Source organism: Vulpes lagopus, chromosome 3 (assembly GCF_018345385.1).
Source record: "Vulpes lagopus strain Blue_001 chromosome 3, ASM1834538v1, whole genome shotgun sequence".
NCBI lineage: Eukaryota > Metazoa > Chordata > Mammalia > Carnivora > Canidae > Vulpes > Vulpes lagopus.
Window position 1 is genome coordinate 95,325,821 of NC_054826.1, and position 21,504 is coordinate 95,347,324.

At 37.7% G+C, this 21,504-nt stretch overlaps 1 protein-coding gene across 1 annotated transcript in view; it reads left to right on the top strand.

The window, feature by feature from the left end:
• The window catches only part of BAZ1B (bromodomain adjacent to zinc finger domain 1B), a 74,366-nt gene that overhangs the window by 19,976 nt on the left and 32,886 nt on the right, over positions 1-21,504 (top strand). The window contains exons 4-7 of the mRNA XM_041747837.1: positions 2,097-2,298; positions 5,832-5,953; positions 9,254-9,451; positions 17,844-19,545. Coding sequence (XP_041603771.1) covers positions 2,097-2,298; positions 5,832-5,953; positions 9,254-9,451; positions 17,844-19,545 — 2,224 coding nt within the window. The remainder of the gene's footprint in view (positions 1-2,096; positions 2,299-5,831; positions 5,954-9,253; positions 9,452-17,843; positions 19,546-21,504) is intronic.

Genomic DNA, 21,504 nt, shown 5'->3' on the forward strand with positions numbered 1-21,504 from the left:
GTAGCATGTCAAGAAACGGAAATAAAGGGCATCTAAATTGGGAATGAAGAAGTAAAGTAATCTTTATTTTATTTTATTTTTTAAAGATTTATTTATTTGTTCATGAGAGAGAGTGAGAGAGAGAGAGCAGAGATACAGGAGGAGGGAGAAGCAGGCTCCATGCCGGGAGCCCGACGTGGGACTCGATCCCGGGACTCCAGGATCGTGCCCTGGGCCAAAGGCAGGCGCTAAACCGCTGAGCCACCCAGGGATCCCCTAAAGTGATCTTTATTTGCAGACAATATGACTATCTATGTAGAAAATCTCCTGCAATCTCCCATAAAAGCTACTACAACTAATAAGTGAGTTTATTAGCAGGGTAGCAGGATACAAGAAGTAATAACAAAAACCAATGTTAGCAACAAACAATTGGAAATTGAAATCTAGAAAGATCATTACCATTTATGGTAATATCAAAAAATGTGAAATATTCTGGGAGTAATTTGACAAGAGATACACAAGACCCATACCCTAAAAATTATAAGATGTTCCTGAGAGAAATTAAAGGATTAAAGGAGGCCTTTTTTTTTTTTTTTTTTTAAAGGAGGCCTTAAATGATAGACCTTTTGTTCATGGGTCAGAAAACTCTATTGTTAAAATGTCAATTCTTCCCAAATTGATGTGTAGATTCACCACAGTTGCAATAAAATCCTGGCAGCTTTCAATTATACTCAAATTACAAAGTAATAATAAAAATCTCAGCAACTTTTTTGTAGGAATTGTCAAGCTAATCATAAAGTTTATGTGCTAGAGTGCCTAAGTGGCCCCATTCGACTGTTGGTTTCAGCTCAGGTCATGACCTCTCAGTCTGGAGATTGAGCCCTGCGCTGGGCTCCCTGCTCAGTGAGGAGTCTGCTTCCCCTAACTTCCTTATCCCTCTCCCTGGCTTGCGTTTTTTTCCTCTTTTTCTGCAATAAATAAATCCTTATTTTTTTAAGATGTTATTTATTTATTAGACATAGCACAATTGGGGAGGAGGGGCAGAAGGAGAGGGAGAAGCAGGCTCCTTGCTGAGCAGGGAGCCTGACCCAGGCTTTGATCCCAGGACCTTGGGATCATGACCTAAACTGATGGCAGATGCTTAACTGACTGAGACACCCAGGCACCCCATAAATAAATCTTTAAAAAATATATAAAATTCATGTGGAAATACAAAGAGCCTAGCCAAAAGAACTTTGACAAAGAACAACAAATTTGTTAGAGGTATAATACTGATTTTGAGTTTTGATTAAGATGGTGTGCAATTTGTATAAAGATAGCTAAGTAATAATAGATCAATGGAAAAGAACAGCATCCAGAAATAGACTCACATACATCCATACACACACTGATTTTTTTTTTTTTTTTTTTTAAGTAGACTCCATGCCCATTGTGGAACCGAATATGGGGCTGATACAACCCTGAGATCAATACCTGAGCTGAGATCTAGAGTCTGACTGTTAACCAACTAAACCATCTGGGCACCCCCCCACTACTGATTTTTCATAGAAATAGATAATTAAATGAAGAAAAGATGGTCTTTTCAACAGATGAATCTAGAATAATTGGATATCCTTATGTATAGTTGATACTTATTTTTTAAGGATTTTATTTTTAAGTAATCTACACCCAAAGTGAGGCTCGAACTTAACACCCTGAGATCAGGAGTCGTGTGCTCTTCCTACTGAGCCAGCCAGGTGCTCCTTTATAGTTGATTTTCTTTATTTTTTATTTTTTATTTTTATTTATTTTTTATTTTTATTTTTTTATAGTTGATTTTCTTAAAAATAGAAATTCTTGAACTATATGTCAGGTTACTGTAGTGATCATCTTTTGGCTTTAGTACACTGGTGCATGAATTATAAACTAGATGGTAATCATTTTATTTTTTAAGGTATCCTATTTCAATTTAGAAGTCTGAGAAATTAAGTTGGAAAAAATCACTGTGCTTGACTGTATCAGAGTTCAGTGAATTTTTATCAAGTGGAGTGGGGTGAATATTGGATAGTATATTCTAAACATCTTTAGGTTTCTGGTTCTTCTTTATTATCTTTGATTCTCTCCTGTCTCCTATATAGGTTGGGAAGGAAAAAATGCTCAAGGTGAGGATTGTCAAAATCCATCCTTTGGAGAAAGTAGATGAAGAGGCCACTGAGAAGAAATCAGATGGTGCCTGTGATTCTCCCTCAAGTGACAAAGAGAATTCTAGCCAAATTGCTCAGGATCATCAGAAGAAGGAGGCAATTGTAAAAGAGGATGAAGGAAGGAGAGAGAGTATTAGTATGTATGATGCTAGCTTTCCTTAGTGAGTTATGGTACTCTGTTTATTTTATACACAAATCTTTTTGAGTTCTCTAGCAATTGTATTTGTAATTGAATTTTGTAGATAGCTAGACCTGTTTTTGATCATTTATGATTCAGAAAACAAAATATTCACCAAGTGAATCGAGATTTAAATCCCCTACCTCCAAAAAAAGGTTTAAATCTCCCCGAGATCGTTGAGAAGTCATTACCTCTGGCTGCTTAGAAATCTGTGTGCATATACCTTTCTACTCAAGATGGGAAAGAAAATTGGCTTTCCTTTTCTCTAAGTTGGAAATACGGAAATATGTGTGGAAGGAGGGGGGTGATTGGCGTAGGAGGGACTAATTCTAATCTCTTTTTCTTTTCGTATTATAAGCCATTGTAGTGCTTTTAAGGTATTTCCTTTTATCTATATTCTGTAATTCAGGTTCCTCTAAGATAGGAGCTGTCAGAATTGTTAAACACTAAAAGTAATTTTCAGGGACCTTGAGACTTAACAGTGATATTTCTAAAGTTGAGAAACTGAGACGTTACTCATTGGAGAGACGATTCAGCCTCTGAGGCCTTCTTTTTTTATTTTTTATTTGTGGAAATAATGAATTTGACTGGATACTTTCTTTATCCAAAACTCCAAAAATAAAAAAAAAAAAAAAAAAAAAAACTCCAAAAATATGAGCACTCAAAGGGTTTGTGTATATCGGACCCCCCCCCATGACTGTTTGAGGATTAAACAGTTTTACCTCATTATTCAGTTGTCACAAAGTTTGAGGTAGAATGTTACATTAGAATGTTCCACTGTCTGCCTTCCATTTTATTTTGTGTCTCTAGGTGTTTGGGATATGTGCAAATGATTTTAGAGGGATGTCCTTATCTAATCCCAAGGAAGTTTCAGAGATTGTTGTGTAGCTGTTCCCTCCAGTTGTTGATACTTCAGTTTTATTTTCTACTCTGTATTATGAATGCTAATGTCTGTGTTTGTCAGTTTCTCTTTTTTTATGACACTGAAGTTTTACAGTATATGTGTTATTCACAGTTCTTAAGGTTCGAGGTTGATAAATATTTTGGCTAGGTGTTGGGTGATCTGTCTTCTAACACTTGTTTTCTTCTAGAGTGAGGTTATTGGAATACCAGTGATGTGTTATAGCTGTTAGTTTTATACCTTAAGCATTATGTACCAGGAACTGCTGGTGTTAGGCTCTGGCTTATTTTTTAGAGTGTATGCCTTAGTTCAGGTTTTAATTACTAGGATGTAATGTTACTGCAAGTATGTCGATAAGAATCGTAGGTGGGCTAAAGAATTAATGTTATGATGTATTCTGCATGTTTTCAGGGGAAAATTGATAGATTTTCTATAGAAATATGATAGGCAAAAAAATATGATAGGCAAATTCTAGTATGAAAAATATTTTCTTATCATGTGACCTTGTCTTTTATTTTGTGGGGGAAAAAATGTATTAGGGCAAGAACTTTTTAGCTTTGTGTTCCTAATTTCCCTGATAAGATTCTATTCCTCCACCTTAGAAGGGAGCTCTCTTTTCTCTTAGCCAAGATACATATGCTTTGAATTCCATTCCCTCTTAGTTTCTCAAGAGCTAGGTAAATTTTTATTTTTATTATTCTACTATATGGTATTTTGTTGTTGTTGTTGTTGTTGTTGTTAAGTAGCACCCAGTATGGAGCCCAGTGCATGGTATGAACTCACAACTGAGATCAAGGCTGAGCTCATAGCAAGAGTCAGATGCTTAACTGACTGAACCAACCAGGTGTCTCTCTACTGTACAGTGTTTTATTTATTTTTTATTTTATTTAAATTCAATTTGCCAACATATAACATCCAGTGCTCATCACGTGCCATCCTTGATTATACAGTGTTTTAAACTTTCTAATGGTTCTTTGCAGCTTATAAACAAAGCCCTGTTTTCCAAAAACAAAAACAGATCTTCCCTTGATCCTGTTGTTCTATTTTTGTCTTATTCAAGGTAGGAATCTTGAGAATGTTCTATTAGTTTATTCTTTATGATGTTACAGTGTAACATCTGCCTCTTTACTCCTGATAAGCTTTCTAATAAGCTTATCGGTGATCCCCCTAATTGCAGAATTCATGGATTTCTTCTTTGTGTTTTACTTTTCTGTTCCATTTAACATTGTTGGTCACTCTCATATCTTTGAGCTTATTTGATACTATAGTCACCCTATCTTTCCCAACTACTTTTCTGGGGGGGAGGGGTTGTTTGTTTAAGTAGTTCCTCTACCTAATGTGGGACTTGAACTCATGACCCCGAGATCAGGAGTTGCATGTTCTTCCGACTGAGCCAGCTGGGCACCCCTACCTTTCTGGGGTTTTTTCACCTCTTTTTTTCATCTGCTATTCATTAAATTATTTTTCATAGGATTTTGTTCTGCCCCCTTTTTGTTTTTCTATAGAAGTGTATTGTTACGTTTCATTCCTGCCCAGTTTAAATTCTTAATCTGTATAAAGGCTGATGGTTTCCAGACTCCTATCAGTTTAACTCCTTAATTCGAGACCCAGTCTTTACGTGTATGTCCCAAGCAGTTCAAATTTAACACCTGTAAGACTGAATTGATCATCTTATGTTATCTTCCCAAGACAGTCAGCAAAAATACTGCTGTTCTTTCAACATTACTCAGTTAATGACCCCCTCATTTTCTCAGTCCCTAAGGCAGAAAACTTGGAAACTGATCGCATTTCTACATCTAGTTGGTTACCAAGGCTATCTTCTAAATGCTTCTTGACTCTTTCAGCATCTATTCCAGATACATTAATTCAGATGTTTAGTGCTGTATTTTGTGATTCCCAATCTTTAGTTTCACCTGCCCCTTTCATTCCTTTTCTAACTGCTGTAAGTATTACTTTCTTTCTCTTAATTTTTTCATACTGGTGATGTTTCACAGTGTATATGTCTAGTTAGTTAGATGGAAAAATCCTTTGTTTCCCTTAGTGCCCATGAGACACATTCCAGTCTCTTTAAATGATATTCAGTGTTGGGGCACCTGGCTGGCTCTGTCAGTAGAGCATGTGACTTTTGCTCTTAGGGTTGTGACTTCAAGCCCCACATTGGACATGGAGCCTACTTTAAAAAAAAAAAATGGTATGCAGTGTTATTTATAATTTGGCCCTTACTTACTTCTTCAGTCTGAAGTTTTTACTGTAGTCTAGATCATAGTCACTCATCTCCTTGTTTATAGTCTTTAAACAAATCTTACTCCTCCTAGGCCCTTTCCTTTGCCTGTCTTCCAGTCCAAGTTAGAAATTGCTTCTCTTTCTTCTCGTAGTATTTTTCTGTGCTAATCTCTGTTACAGTAGTTTATCACATTGTATTGTGATTTTTGTGGGCGCATAGACTTTATCTGCTTGAGGGAAGGACTTTATAATTCATCTTTGTGCCCCATCACTCAGTACCTAGTGCAGGATAGGTGTTTAGTAAGATTCATAATGAATGAATGGATAAAGACTTGTTTTTTCACTAATTTTCTATTGATTTGACTAGATGACAGAGCACGTAGATCTCCACGAAAACTCCCTACTTCATTAAAAAAAGGAGAAAGGAAATGGGCTCCACCAAAATTTCTGCCTCACAAATATGATGTGAAATTACAAAATGAAGATAAGGTTAGTTGGTACTTTATATTAAACGTTTTACATGTAGTAAATGTTATTTCAGAAAATATAGGGCTTGTTTTCTTGGAGAAAATGTGCTAAAGAAAAATGTGAATGAATGTGTTTCTACAAAAAATTCTGAGCAGTTTTCTAGTTTTTGTAATTATGACCTATGTAATTATGACCTTAAGTTATATTGTATTTTTTTCCCCTAGGAGATAGCATGCTCTTTCTTTTAATATGAATTATTAGGGTATAGGAATAATTTACATTTGAGCTTCAAACTCAGTTTGAAAAATAAGAATCGATTCCCAGCAATTATACAGTTTCCCCAGGACATAGCTCTTCCCTGTTAAAAATAAAGCAATTTGTAATACACTTAAACTCAGAAACTGAGTCAGTACTATTCAGTGCTTTTACAAGGAATCTGTGAAGCTACTAATCTAAAATAGTAAATACCTTTAAAATAACTTAATGCTTTGTTATACTGATTTTAAGGTTTATATTGTTTTAATACATCCAGAGTCATGATATATCTTTTTTCTTTAAAGATTTATTTATTTATTTTAGAAAGAGAGAGTGGGGTTGGGGGAGGGTAGGGGGGACAGAGGGAGAGGGAGAGAGAGGCCCAAGCCAACTCTATGCTGAGTACAGAGCCCAACATGGAGTTCAATCTCATGACCTTGAAATCACAACCTGAGCTGAAACCAACAGTCAGACGCTCAACCCACTGTGCCACCCAGGTGCCCCCAGATTCATGATATATCCTAAAATAAATGGGCAAGAATTTTTTTCTTAGTGGTATATATAAAACAATGTGTTTTTCATTAATAGCATCTTAAGAGTCCATGAAATACGGCATACTATTTTCAGGTACTCTATACCTGTATGTGTAAAATCTTATAATTAGAAAGAAGCAGAGTGGGCGGTTGGGTTGGAAGTCAGCTACACATTTGTCTTCCTGTTGAACTGTTTTATAGAAGAAACAGCTAAGGCCTAAGAAGAAATCGAAGAGTTCTTTCAAAGTTCATGGTTTAGTGTAAATGACAGTGGGAAGGATTATAACCGAGATCTTTTGCTTCTTCGTAGTTTTGGGTTTTTTCCCCACCTCAGAATGTTGACAAGTCTTACTTGACCCCTTTTTTTAAAAGATTTTATTTTAATCTCTCTACCTAACATGGGGCTTGAACTTACAAGCCCAAGATCAAGAGTGTCCTGCTCCTCCAACTGAGTCAGCTGGGCGCCCCCAGCATTTTGACTCACTTGTTTTTATAGTTGATCTGAAGACATGGCTGGATCGTTAGGGTTTGTTTATATTTGAAAATTTGATGTTAAATATAGTTTTTTTTTTTAATTTTTATCCATTTATGATAGTCACAGAGAGAGAGAGAGAGGCAGAGGGAGAAGCAGGCTCCATGCACCGGGAGCCCGACGTGGGATTTGATCCCGGGTCTCCAGGATCGCGCCCTGGGCCAAAGGCAGGCGCCAAACCGCTACGCCACCCAGGGATCCCTAAATATAGTTTTTCATTAATTTTTTTACTTAACCTTCAGCAAGATAACTAGGTAAAATATTACTAGAAAGTCTCAGCCACTTCCCTGATTATTATTTGTATTCCTTTTTTTTCTTTAAGATTTTATTTATTTTAGAGTGAGAAAATGTGCGTGGGAGCAGGGAGATGGGCAGAGGGGGCAATAGAGGGACAAGCAGACTCTGCTGAGCTCAGAGTCTGATTTGGGACTAGATCTGATGACCCAGAGATCATGAGGTGAGTGGAAACCAAGAATCCAATGCTTAACTAACTGAGCCACTCAGGTGCCCCTCACTTCTATTTTTATCGATGAGTATAAATTGTTTTGTTCACATGTAGTAAATACAGGAAGATGGGATACAGGTAAGAAAAAAGATGCCTCTTATTCCATACTCAGAGATGATAATTGGTAAATATAGATGTGGTTAATGCTGGTTAGCTTTTTTTAAGGTTTAATTATTTTTTAATTATTTATTTATTTTAGGGATCCCTGGGTGGCGCAGTGGTTTGGCGCCTGCCTTTGGCCCAGGGCGCGATCCTGGAGACCTAGGATCGAATCCCACATCGGGCTCCCGGTGCATGGAGCCTGCTTCTCCCTCTGCCTGTGTCTCTGCCTCTCTCTCTCTGTGTGTGACTATCATAAATAAATAAATAAATAAATAAAAATTAAAAAAAAAAATTCAGTTAAAAAAATTATTTATTTATTTTAGAGAAGGGAGAATGTGGGCATGTTGTGGGGAGGGGCAGAGAGAGAACCTCAAGCTGACTCCCTATTGAGCACAGGGCCTGCCTTGCTGAAACCCAGAGTTGGATGCTTAACCAACTGAGCCAGCCAGGTGCCTCCTGGAGATTAGCTTTTAAGTGACTTTTAAAAATAGAGGTATACTAGGGACACCTCAGTGGCTCAGTGGTTGACTGCCTGCCTTTGGCTCAGAGCGTGATCCTGGTTCCAAGATTAAGTCCCGCATCGGGTTCCCTGCAGGGAGTCTGCTTCCCGCTATGCCTGTGTCTCTGCCTCTCTCTCTGTGTCTCTCATGAATGAATAAATAAAATCTTTAAAATAAAGGAGTATTTTATATATAATGTTTTTAAACTTGCTTTTTTCATTTACTATATGATGAAGATCTGTGATGTCATTAAATTTTTTTCTAAAACAGTATTTTCAGGTTGTAGGGTGTCTGATAGTCACCAGGGGGAGTTTATTAAAAATGTAGATTCCCACACTCTATTGCCAGAGGCACTTCTGATTCAGTAAGTTTGGAGCCTAATCATCTACATTTTAATAGCACTCTTAGATGATTCTAATAAATTTGTCCTGATTGAGAAACACTTTTCCCCTTGCTAAATATATTGTAGACAATATATTACATATAATTATATGTTTGTGTATATTATATACGTATAATGGTTGTATCCATTATATGGATGTATTTTAATTTAAAACAATGATTCCCTTACTGATACATCTTATGTAGTCCCCCCCCCCCTTTTTTCCTTTTATAAGCAGTTGTTAATTATCCATTTACTTCCAAATTCGTATTAGAGGAATTGCTGGTTCAATGGGTATGCACATTTTTAGGACTCATACATACTGATAAATTGCCTAGGGATGTGTTTAATTTAATATTCTGTCTCTGAAAATTATTCTTTTTGTTTCATCTAGTTTATAGCCATATTTCATAGAGGGAATTATAATTTTTCTGGAGAGAACATAAATCTTTGTTTTCACTGGTTAATTGCTTTATACCCCAGTGGTAAGTTATTTATATTTGTTAACCTAGATCATCAGTAATGTGCCAGCAGACAGCTTGATTCGTACAGAACGCCCACCAAATAAAGAGATACTTCGATACTTTATACGGCATAACGCATTACGGGCTGGTACTGGTGAAAATGCACCATGGGTGGTAGAAGATGAATTGGTGAAGAAATATTCCCTGCCTAGCAAGTTCAGTGACTTTTTGCTTGATCCATACAAGGTAAGGTCACTATTAATTTTTAAACAGAAATAACACTGTTATATGAGTTTGTTTTCTCTGTTGGTGGCTCCAATTAGATTTTGAACTCTCAAATCAGAAAATGGATTCAGAAATTTTCACATCTCTTTGTTTTATGTAGATGATGATGTGGGATTGGTATTGAATATCTCTCCTAGTTTGATTTATTTTTTGCTATGGTTGCATAATTAAAAAATAATATGTAGGGCAGCCCTGGTGGCTCAGCGGTTTAGCATTGCCTTCGGTCCAGGGTGTGATCCTGGAGACCCAGGATCGAGTCCCGCATCAGGCTCCCTGCAGGGAGCCTGCTTCTCCCTCTGCCTATGTCTCTGCCTCTCTCTCTCCTCTCTGTGCTTCTCATAAATAAATAAAATCTTAAAAAATATAAATATATGTATATGTATGCGTATATATATGCATGTATGCATATATACATATCTATATGCGTATTATGTGTGTGTGTGTGCATATATATATATATATATATATATATATATATATGGTTTCTTGCCTCAGATTCTTCTTGGAATGAGGTGTATGGTATAAATAGAAAAAAATATTTCTTAGATTGATTTCTAAGAATGAAAACTGAATTTGTTTCTTTTAAAAGAGATTTTATTTTTACTGAAGAGAGTGAGCCGAGCACAAGCTGAGGGAGGGAAAGAAGGAGAAGGAGAAGCAGACTCCCCGCTGAGCAGGGAGCCTACTGTTGATCTCAGGACTCTTAGATCATGACCCAAGCTGAAGGGAGGTACCTAACTGACTGAGCCACCCAGGCACCCTGAAAACTGAATTTGTATATCAGATAAGATAATCAAACACACCAGTATCCTTACAAAAGACTTGAAATGAGTATTACTTGTATGACAGATTAGTAGAAAATCTAGTATTTCCCTCTTGAGAATGTGTTGGGTTTTTTTTGGTTAATCAGCTCATTTGATCTTCAAAACATTTCTTATAAAGTAGTGTTGGGTTGGGGGGTATGTGTATATATAATCTTATTTTCCAGATGCAGGAGCTGAGGCTAGTCAATTAGAACCAACAGAAAGTAAAATAAAAGCCAAGACAATTGCCTCAGATTTCTTATTGTCTTTTTCATCTCACGGTTTGTCAAATAAGATTTTTTTTAATGTTGATTTTATTTGTGTCTTTGTAGCAAGTTGACGGATTTGCATACCGATAGCTCATCTTGGTCTTAGGGCCAGAATGGGACAGTGACAACAGAGCTGCTGATCCATTAAAACTAAGTCAGAGTTCCATGATTGTTTTGTTTTTAAGATTTTATTTATTCATGAGAGACACAGAAAGAAAGGCAGAGACCTAGGCAGAGGGAGAAACAGGCTCCCTGTGGACATGTAGGGCTCAATCGCAGGACCCCAGGATTACAGCCTGAGCTAAAGGCTGATGCTCGCTCAACCACTGAGCCATCCAGGTGCCCTCATGATTGTTTTTCCGACCCTTTTTGTTTTGAAAAACTAAGCACGTCTGGAGTCATACAATTAAATTAGTTCTATTATTTTAGGTTCATTTTGCTGACAAAAGTAATACTGAGAAATAATTTTACTTCTCTAACTATAGTTTTATCACTTGTTTTCCTATTCTAGACCAGCATGATCAAGTTCTGTTCCTATGCTCTTTACATTTCTATTATTTGCATAAAAATAAACATTTAGAAATTAATTTGCTTTTTCTAGATTTAGGAGTAAAGTTTCTTTGGAACTATGGTAAACCTAAACTTTTTTATTTACTGAGGGGAAATTTTAAATCTTTGTCATTTCATTGTTAAAGAGTTTCGGAGCTGTGATAACAGCTTTCAGTGGATATAAGATTGTTCTCATTACTGTATGAAAATCCTATACAGAATCCTCTCTGAATGAGTTTTAGACTCTTGGATCATTTGAGTCCTTAAATATTTTCCTCTCTTTTTAAATCTTCCACCTTTTATGTATTTTTGTTTAGTGATTCGAGTATATGAATAACATGAAAGAAAGACAAAGTTAAAAAAAAGAGGCTAAATAAGTATTATTTATGGGTAAAAGGTCTTTGTTATTTATGGGTAAAAGGCTTATTAAAACAAAAAAGCTGATACACATTTTTTGTAGGAGCCAGAGACTAGAATTCCAGGAACTTGGATCCCAAGAAGCAGTTTCTGAAGAAATCCTCTACTCTGAAATTTTCTAATGAGGGCCTAAGATACTAACTTAATGGGATTTGGCTATAATCAAGATTGAGATTAGGAAGTATAAACTTGTATGGATTAAAGTGGTATAAGAAGACAGTGTTTTTGCTTAAACTTCTGTAAAATACCAGTCTACACAATATTTCTTATTCTCCAATACTGTTTGATATTGTTTTGTCTCCTGAGTTTTGTATAGGAGTTGTGTTTTTCCTGTTTGTAGTTTTCTTAAAGAACTTAGAGTAGCTCAGGACCTAATATAGTAAAGACACAGATAAGAAGACCATAAAACAATGTTCTGGATTCTTTCCTTAGCTAAAGGAAATTTTAAGTAGTGTGTTGAGGATTCAAGTTGGTCACATATTATCTGCCTATCCCAAAGGCAAAACGTTTAAAAATTTTTTCTCTTTGTCTTCTCTTTGATTTTCATAGAATTTCACGTTCTACTAGGCTGCCAAATGCAGTTACTGTGGAGAGAGAGGAGACCTGGAGAGGAAGCAAGTTCTGAGCAGTAGTTTAAGGAAAGGACTGATGGGGAGCTTAGGTGGGAGAGTGGAAAGTTTAGAGATTTGGAAGTTGGAGTGTTATCTGAGTAGGACCTGATATGATGAGAGTGTGTTTGTCATCCTATAAACTCTAGAACAGAGATCCCTGGGTGGCGCAGCGGTTTGGCGCCTGCCTTTGGCCCAGGGCGCCATCCTGGAGACCCGGGATCGAATCCCACGTCGGGCTCCCGGTGCATGGAGCCTGCTTCTCCCTCTGCCTGTGTCTCTGCCTCTCTCTCTCTCTCTGCGTGACTATCATAAATAAATAAAAATTAAAAAAAAAACCACTCTAGAACATAAATTACTTGAATATATAAGAACTATCTTACTCATTTTATATTGTGATATTTAGCATAGATATAATAGGTATGTGGCTAGTGAATTCATCTCTATAAGAAGTACCATTTATTGAGAAAAATGCAACTGCCAAATTGAGTTTAGAGATAATGACTTGGGAGAATGATTTTTTTTTTTTTTTTTTTTTTTTTTTTTTTGGAGAATGATTTACAAGGAATTTGTCTGATAATGGTCATCTAAGATGGAATCTGCTATTTTGGCCCATTGCCTTTGGTATAATACATTGCAGCTCTAGTGTTTTGTTACTCAGTCCACAATGTTTGAACTCTTATTTCAGGGTAATATATCCTAGTAGGGTAGCTTTTGGATAGAGATGTAACAACTAAATAACTATTTTAGACTTTTGGAATCCTGGCATAATTTGGACTGACTTAAATAGGGTTTTTAATACATTTTAAGAACATTTTATTCTGAAATAATTTCATACAGAAAATTACTATGAAGAATTTTTTCTGTACATCTTCAAGTGAATTCCTCAGATGTTAACATTTACCACATTTGTTTTATTATTTTCTTTCTTACAAACACAAATTTTCTGAGTCATTGAGAATGCCCTTGAATATGTGCTTCCTAAAGACAAGAATATGTGTTTGTTTGTTTGTTTCTTTCTTTCTCCCTTTCTTTTTTCTCTTTTCTTTTTCTAAAAGATTTTGTTTATTAACTTATTGGAGAGAGAGTGAGCATGAGCAAGAGGAGGAACAGAAGGAGAGAGAGAATCCCAAGCAGACTCCAGGCTGAGCGTGGAGCCTGTCTCATGACATTGAGATCATGACCTGAGTCTAACCCAAGAGTCAGATGCTTAACTGACTGAGCTATTCAGGTGCTAAAGACAACGGTATTTTCTAACATAGCTATTGTACAGTTGGCGAAGTCAGAAGATCAGCTTTGAAGCAATACTATTATCTGCAGTCCTTACACAAAATTGTTCCAATACTGTCCTCTTAGCCAAAAAGATATGTATATATTTTTAAAAATATTTATTTATTTATGAGAGACAGAGACAGGCAGAGACATAGGCATAGGGAGAAGCAGGCTCCCTGCAGGGAGCCCAATGCGGGACTCGATCCTGGATCCTGGGATCATGCCCTGAGCCGAAGGCAGGTGCCCAGCCACTGAGCACCCAGGCATCCTTTGGTTTGTTTGTTTCTTTTTTTTTTTTTAAAGATTTATTTATTCATGAGAGACACAGAGAGAGGCAGAGACACAGGCAAAGGGAGAAGCAGGCTCCATGCAGGGAGCTCGATGTGGGACTCAATCCCAGATCCCGGGATCACGCCCTGAGCCAAAGGCAGACGCTCAAACCATTGAGCCACCCAGGTGTCCCCCTTGGTTTGGTTTTAATAGGATCCAGTGCAGTTATGTTTCCTTGTCTTGTGACTTGTTAGGAAACTGAGGTCTCTTGTGATCTGGAGCCATCTTTCCCCTTTTCTTTGTTTTTCAAGAACCTTGATGTTGTTTAAGAATACAAACTGATCGTTTTTGTGTGATGCTTCTCAATTTGTGGCTGTTTCCACATGATTATTTTCAGGCTGTGGATTTTGGGTAGAAGTACCACAGAATTGTTGTGTTCTTAGTGAAGCATATCAGAAGGCATGTGATGTAATTTTGTCTCATTACTAATGATGTTAATTATTACATATCTTGAAAGATGTTTATCTCTTCTAATTAATGTTTTAAGTAAGTGTTCATGGTTTTAAATTATTTCTTTAAATTTGCCTCTTGAATTTTATTTATGAGCTAGAGACTAGAGCAGAAGCACTTTAAAAAATAAATTGTTAACTTTAAAAAACACTTAAAACCATTTTATGGTAACGTATTTTGTATATTTGCTGATAAAGATATCTGGAGATTGAGGCAAGCTCACTGTGAATGTTGCCTTAAAACTCCTACCATGACTCCTTAGGTGAAGGAGAAGAGTGAAGAATCAGAATATAGATTGCTAAAGTTTTCCAATTCAGGGTTTTTGCTGCTTACTGTTAAGTTAAATTTAGCATCTGAATGAGCCACTATAAATAAAGTTTCTTCATTTTTATCTTACTAGATTTTCTTATTTGTGTTGGTGGTTTGTTTGAGGTGACAGGGAACCAGGTATGGAATTGTATACACCATTTTTCAAGTTGCTGAGTCATTCGTAAATACTTCGTTCCTATTTAGCATTTAGGAAGGGCCTTTGCCTAAAAACTACATATAATACTGCTATTTCAATGTCCATTCTTTTTTCCCTCCCTGTACACTACTTAAGTAGATAATCCCCCATTATGCTGAATGGGGGGGTAGGGGAGACCCTTAGCACATAAGTGGTTTTATACTTTTTCAGATCCCCCTGAGCAGCCATGCTGGCTCCCATTTGGCTGTGACTGCCCAGCATGCCCTATGCTGAGATGATCCAGTTACTGAAGGACTGCTCAAGCAGGGAGCTGGCCTGTTGGGAGGGGGTTGGGTGAGTTAATTTCTTTCATTTTTAAGAAAAAAAAATTACATGGTATGGTTTGGCAAGAAAACCACACGCCTTGTAAACAAAAATGGGGTGGTGGACCCTCAAATGGCTAAGCCATCCCAGCCTTTTCTTCTCACATCATTGCTGGAAAATATAATGCTGCTAAGTAGAAGAAAATTAAAGAACCTTATGATAATTTGAGTGACTTTTTAAATAGAAAAAGAATCAGTAAATTAAGAAGTGGCCTAATTATAATGGACTCTATTAACATAGTCTCATACTACTCCTTTTTAGTGATAAATTTCATTTTGAAATGACTTTAAAGATAGCTGGTTATCCTCAGCATTAGAAGTATTAATAGCTGGTTACCCTCAGCATTAGAACTATCAACCTGTGCGGTCTATACTCTGAAGATTTTCCAAAGATAGTTGAAGAAGATGGTTAATTCTTGGAAGGCACTTACTGTATGTCTTTGATTCCTGCCAGGGTAGTTTTGGGCCTTTTTCTGTGATTTGTAGGGTGGTCTCTGAAACACTGTTCTCTTTGGAGTATTGCTACCATTATTGTCCATCAGGAGAGCTCACGTAAGTCATCTTTGCTTACTCATTTTAGCATTTTGAAATGTAATTCTGGGGAAACAACTAGGAAATTCTGCTTCTAGGGAAAGTATCCCCCTGAGTTATGGTTAGATACTGTTTATATTCCGTCAACTATGAAACTTTTTGTCAGCAAATATTGAGGACGATAATTGGGGAACAAAAATAGCTAGCTGGAGGACAGTAGTCTGTAATTGCCTGTAGTCCTTAAGAGGCAGATTGGCCTTTGAATTTAGAGGCTTGGCCAGGAGAAAGATGTTAGGTATGGCCTACTTGTTTGTTGCAGACCATATTTCTCCTCCTCGTGCTGCCTTGGTTCTATAAGTCTGTCTGTTGGATGATTATATCTGTACTGTTTAAATTTTATTTGGCATTGCTGTACTGCTTATTAAATTTTACCATACCTGTTTGGTTATGCCCGTCAAGAGTGTAGGTGTTCCTCCGTATCCTCTCTGGGATTTCTTTCACTGTAGCACTTCCCTTGCCTTTTTCAAAGGGTTCACTGTTTTATCTTCGATAGTCTGTAGCTGCTTCCTTGCTTGCAGTGTCCTCTCATACTGGGCTGTCTTATCCGCTGCCTCCATCTTCTGTGTAATTCAGCCTTCTCACCCAGAAACCTCAAGTTAGGTTCGTCTCCAAGTGCCCTCTGTGCTTAGTTGCTTTTGGTAACAGAAACCACATATTCCAGAGGTTACCTAGTCTCTCTCCTACTCACTTAAATTTTTGTAAAAATGGCTCTACTTTTTCATTGCTTGGTTAGTATTTCATTTAGCCTGTAGTTTAGGTATTTTCTTTGTAATTACATTCTTAAAAATTTCAAAATCAGCACTTGGGTTGTTCTGTGTTTTGTTTTTTCTTTTAAGTACACACTTAAACAGAAACAGTGGTATTATGACAAGTTGACTAGGTTCTAGCCTATTAACTAATTCTTTCTGAGGGGATCAAGGTGGAGGTTTGAGGGGGCAGGAGATACGTGTCCAGAGGAGAGTGAAGTGAATGGACTAAGGGACAATATGTCATTACTGGATGGCATTCAGGACACCTTTGAGGTAACTGGTTCTGAATTTAAAGTAAGACCACACATTGTCTTTGCGTCTTTTATTCCAGTCATGGGTAAGCTAAACATGTGCAGGCCAAAAGTAGCTTGGTATGATAGAGCAGGAAAGGCATTGGAACTGTAGATTTCTGCAAGATTGATTCTATCAACAGACTGGAATTTAATGTGAGTAAAAGGGACAAGAGAGTGTGGGGGAAAGTGTGATAGAATTAATGGACTTAAGGCCCTGATGGGATTGGAGGATTGCAGAGTTGGGCTACTAGAGGGAATGAATTTGAAGGATATGAGGGGATGCTGAAAGAAGAGATGTAGGGGCATCTGGGTGGCTCTGTGGTTGAGCAGCTGCCTTCGGCTCAGGTCATGATCCCCCGGGGTGCTGGGATCAAGTCCCGCATCAGGCTCCCCATAGGGAGCCTGCTTCTTCCTCTGCCTGTGTCTCTGCCTCTCTCTCTCTGTGTCTCTCATGAATAAATAAATCTTAAAAAAAAAAAAAAAAAGCATGTGAGATTGAGAATATAAGGAACTTAAAATTAATAACATTCATGGGAATGAGTTCTTGATGGGCGGGGAGAAAACAAAGGGAAGTTTGAGGAACCAGAGCTGGTGGCACATGGGCTCCCTGTTTGTGAGCAGTGATTATTTTTGTTGTTGTTGTGTTACTTTTAATAAAATATGCTTCTGTATTTAGACAAAAAAAAAAACAAAAACCTTAAATAGTATACTTTCTACTTAAAAGCATAGAGTGCTACCAGTTGAAACAGGTTTAAAGGCTAAGAAATCCAGAGTAATTATTAACTCCTTAGATGTTGCCATTATCTAGATCAGGCATTTAGTCTGGGATCCACGAATACACTCTAAAGTTGTATGAATAATTTTTGTATGTTGCTTCTGGAGAAAGGGTTCACAGATTTCATTTAAATGTTTGAGAATTGCTAGCACTGTATATTAACAAAATTAGTTACATAGCATAAATGTCTAATTTCAGAGTATGAATTATTAAGTCTGGGTATCAAGAGAATTTTGTATTGATGTGGCCAAAACATTAGCTAACATTCATCTTTGTTTCTTCAGGGATGTAGTGTCTGTGGACAGAAATGAATATGTAGCTTTACCTGGCTCTCTGGACAAAGGGCCTAAATGATGCTTAAATATTACTTCTTTAAATTAGTTTTTAAAATTAATTTTGCTGTTATTCTTAAATTCTAGTACATGACTCTTAACCCTTCTACTAAGAGGAAGAATACTGGATCCCCAGATAGGAAGCCCTCAAAAAAATCTAAGACAGACAACTCTTCTCTGAATTCACCACTAAATCCCAAGTTATGGTGTCATGTACACTTGAAGAAATCATTGAATGGCTCGCCACTCAAAGTGAAGAACTCCAAGAATTCCAGATCTCCAGAAGAACATTTAGAAGAAGTGATGAAGATGATGTCACCCAATAAGCTGCATGCTAACTTTCACATTCCTAAGAAGGGCCCACCTGCCAAGAAATCGGGGAAGCACAGTGATAAACCTTTGAAAGCAAAGGGCAGAAGTAAAGGCATCCTTAATGGACAGAAATCTACAGGTAATTCCAAATCTCCCAAAAAGGGTTTGAAGACTCCTAAAACCAAAATGAAGCAGATGACTTTGTTGGATATGGCCAAAGGCACTCAGAAGATGACACGAGCCCCACGGAACTCTGGGGGTACAGCCAGGTCCTCTAGTAAACCACATAAACATTTGCCTCCTGCTGCCCTACACCTTATTGCCTACTACAAAGAAAACAAAGACAGGGAGGATAAGAAGAGTGCCCTGTCCTGTGTTATCTCCAAAACGGCTCGTCTTCTCTCTAGTGAAGATAGAGCTCGCCTCCCAGAAGAGCTGCGAAGTATTGTTCAAAAACGCTTTGAGCTTCTAGAGCACAAAAAGCGGTGGGCCTCTATGTCTGAAGAGCAACGCAAAGAATATTTGAAAAAGAAACGGGAGGAGCTGAAAGAAAAGTTGAAGGAGAAAGCCAAGGAGCGGAGAGAGAAAGAAATGCTTGAGAAACTAGAAAAACAGAAGAGGTACGAGGACCAAGAATTAACTGGCAAAAGCCTTCCAGCTTTTAGATTGGTGGATACCCCTGAGGGGCTGCCCAACACGCTCTTTGGGGATGTGGCCATGGTGGTGGAGTTCTTGAGCTGTTACTCCGGGCTACTCTTACCAGATGCTCAGTATCCCATTACTGCTGTGTCCCTCATGGAAGCCTTGAGTGCAGAAAAAGGCGGCTTTTTATACCTGAATAGAGTGTTGGTCATCCTCTTACAGACCTTATTACAGGACGAAATAGCAGAAGACTATGGTGAATTGGGAATGAAGCTGTCAGAAATCCCGCTGACTCTCCATTCTGTTTCAGAGCTGGTGCGGCTCTGCTTGCGCAGATCTGATGTTCAGGAAGAAAGTGAGGGCTCTGACACAGATGACAATAAAGATTCAGCACCATTTGAGGACAATGAAGTACAAGATGAGTTCCTAGAGAAGCTAGAGACTTCGGAGTTTTTTGAACTAACATCAGAAGAGAAGCTCCAGATCTTGACAGCACTTTGCCACCGCATCCTCATGACGTACTCCGTGCAGGACCACATGGAAACCAGACAGCAGATGTCTGCAGAGTTGTGGAAAGAACGGCTTGCTGTACTGAAGGAAGAGAATGATAAGAAGAGAGCAGAGAAACAGAAAAGGAAAGAAATGGAAGCCAGAAACAAGGAAAATGGAAAAGAGGAGAATGGGCTAGGCAAACCTGATAGGAAAAAAGAGGTGGTGAAGTTTGAGGCCCAAGTAGACCTGGGAGCCGAAGATATGATCAGTGCCGTGAAGAGCAGGCGGCTGCTCGCCATCCAGGCCAAGAAGGAGCGTGAAATCCAGGAGAGAGAGATGAAAGGTAAAATCTTGTGTTGAGAGCAGAAAAGAAACCCTTTAGAAGATAGTAGAAGGAAGGAAATTGCAGAGCTAATGGTAGAGGCTCTATTTGTCATAACTCTTCTATGTTATTTCTGTGTGCGGTAGGCTAGACCCCACTGGGTATGTACCTATTATTCCAGTGGGAGTGTGCAGCCTGCCCTTCTGCAAATGATGGTTTAACTTGGATTAATGTGACAGGGGCATCTTTGCTGCATCTAGTGAAGGACCAAATTCACAAATAGACACAGTGGAAAGCACATAGGACTTGAGAATTGCTGGTCTGGTTTCAAACCCTACCTCTGACTTAACTGTATTACTTTGGGCAAGTTACTTATCCATGCCTCACTATTCTTCTGTGCTTGTTGTTGAGAATGTTTTAACAATTGAATGACAAGGTATTTGAAGCCCTCAGCAGTTGCCAACTCATATTAATTTTTCCTTTATCATAGATGTAAGAATATAAAATTTGGGGGCTTTGATAGCACCATCAAATCTGAACATTTTTAAAAAAAGATTTATTTGAGGGAGAGTATAGAGGGGAGGGGTAGTGGGAGAGGGAGAGAGAAACTCAGACTCCATGCTGAGTGCAGAGCTGTGTGGGGGCTTCATCTCAAAACCCTGAGATCATAACTTGAGCCAAAACCAAGGGTCGGATGCTTGACCGACTGATTGTACCACCCAGGTGCCCCAAATCTGAACATTTTTAGACAGCTTTAATAGTTCATATATGTACAACTTGTCTATTTATAACATATAACACCTTGTTTTTTAATATATTCACAGATGTGTGTAACTTTTGTTACAATTTTAGAACATATTCATCTCAAAAGGAAACCCTCGACTCTTTAGCTGTCACCACCCTATCCATCCAGATTTACTTGTTCAGACATATCATATGAATGGAATCATAGAGTAAATGTGTGGTCTTTTGTGTCTGGCTTCTTTCATGAAGCATAGTGTTTTCAGGGTTCATCCATGTTGTAGCATGTGTCAGTACTTCATTTCCTTTATGCCTGAATAATACTCCATTGTTTTAGTCTGTCACATTTTGTTTATCCATTCATTAGTTGGTGGACACTTAGTTGGTTTCCACCTTTTGGGTACTATGCCTAATGCTGCTGTAAGCATTGGTATGTAAGATTTTGTGTGGACATTCTCATTTTTCTTGGGTATATACTGGAATGGAATTGCTGGGTCACATGATAGCTGTCCTTTAACTGTTTGGGGGAACTACCACACTTTTTCCAAAGTGGCTGCACAATTTTACATATGTACTGGTAGTGTGTGAGAATTCTGATTTCTCCACTTGTCTGTATCCCCAACAACACTTGTTAAATGACTCCTTGATTCTAGTGGTTGTGAATTGGTAGGTCATTGTGGTTTTGATACACATCCTCATAACTAATGATGTCAGGCATCTTCATATGTCTGTTGGTCATATCTCCTTTGGAGGAATAGTCTGATATTTTGCCCATTTCAAATTGGTTTGCCTTTTTATTATTGAGTTGTAAGAGATCTTTATGTATTCTAGACATAAGTCCCTTGTCAGATAAATGATCTGCAGATATTTTTGCTCATTTTGTGTGTTGTCTCTTTACTTTCTTGATAGTATCCTTTGAAGCACAAAGTCTAAAAATTTTGATGAAGTCCAGTTTGTGTATTTTTTTCTTTGGTTGCTTGAGGTTTTGGTGTCATACCTAAGAATCTATTGCCATATCCAAGGTCTTTAGCTCTTATATTTAGGTCTTTGATTCATTTTGAGTTAATTTTTGTTTATGGTATGAGAGTATGGATCCAACCTTACTCTTTTGCATGTGGCTGTTCAGTGATGTTGCAGCATCATTTATTCAAATAACTGTTCTTTCTCCATGGAATGATCTTGGCACCCTTGTCAAAAATGATTGGCTATAGCCGCACTGGTTTGTTTTTGGACTCAGTT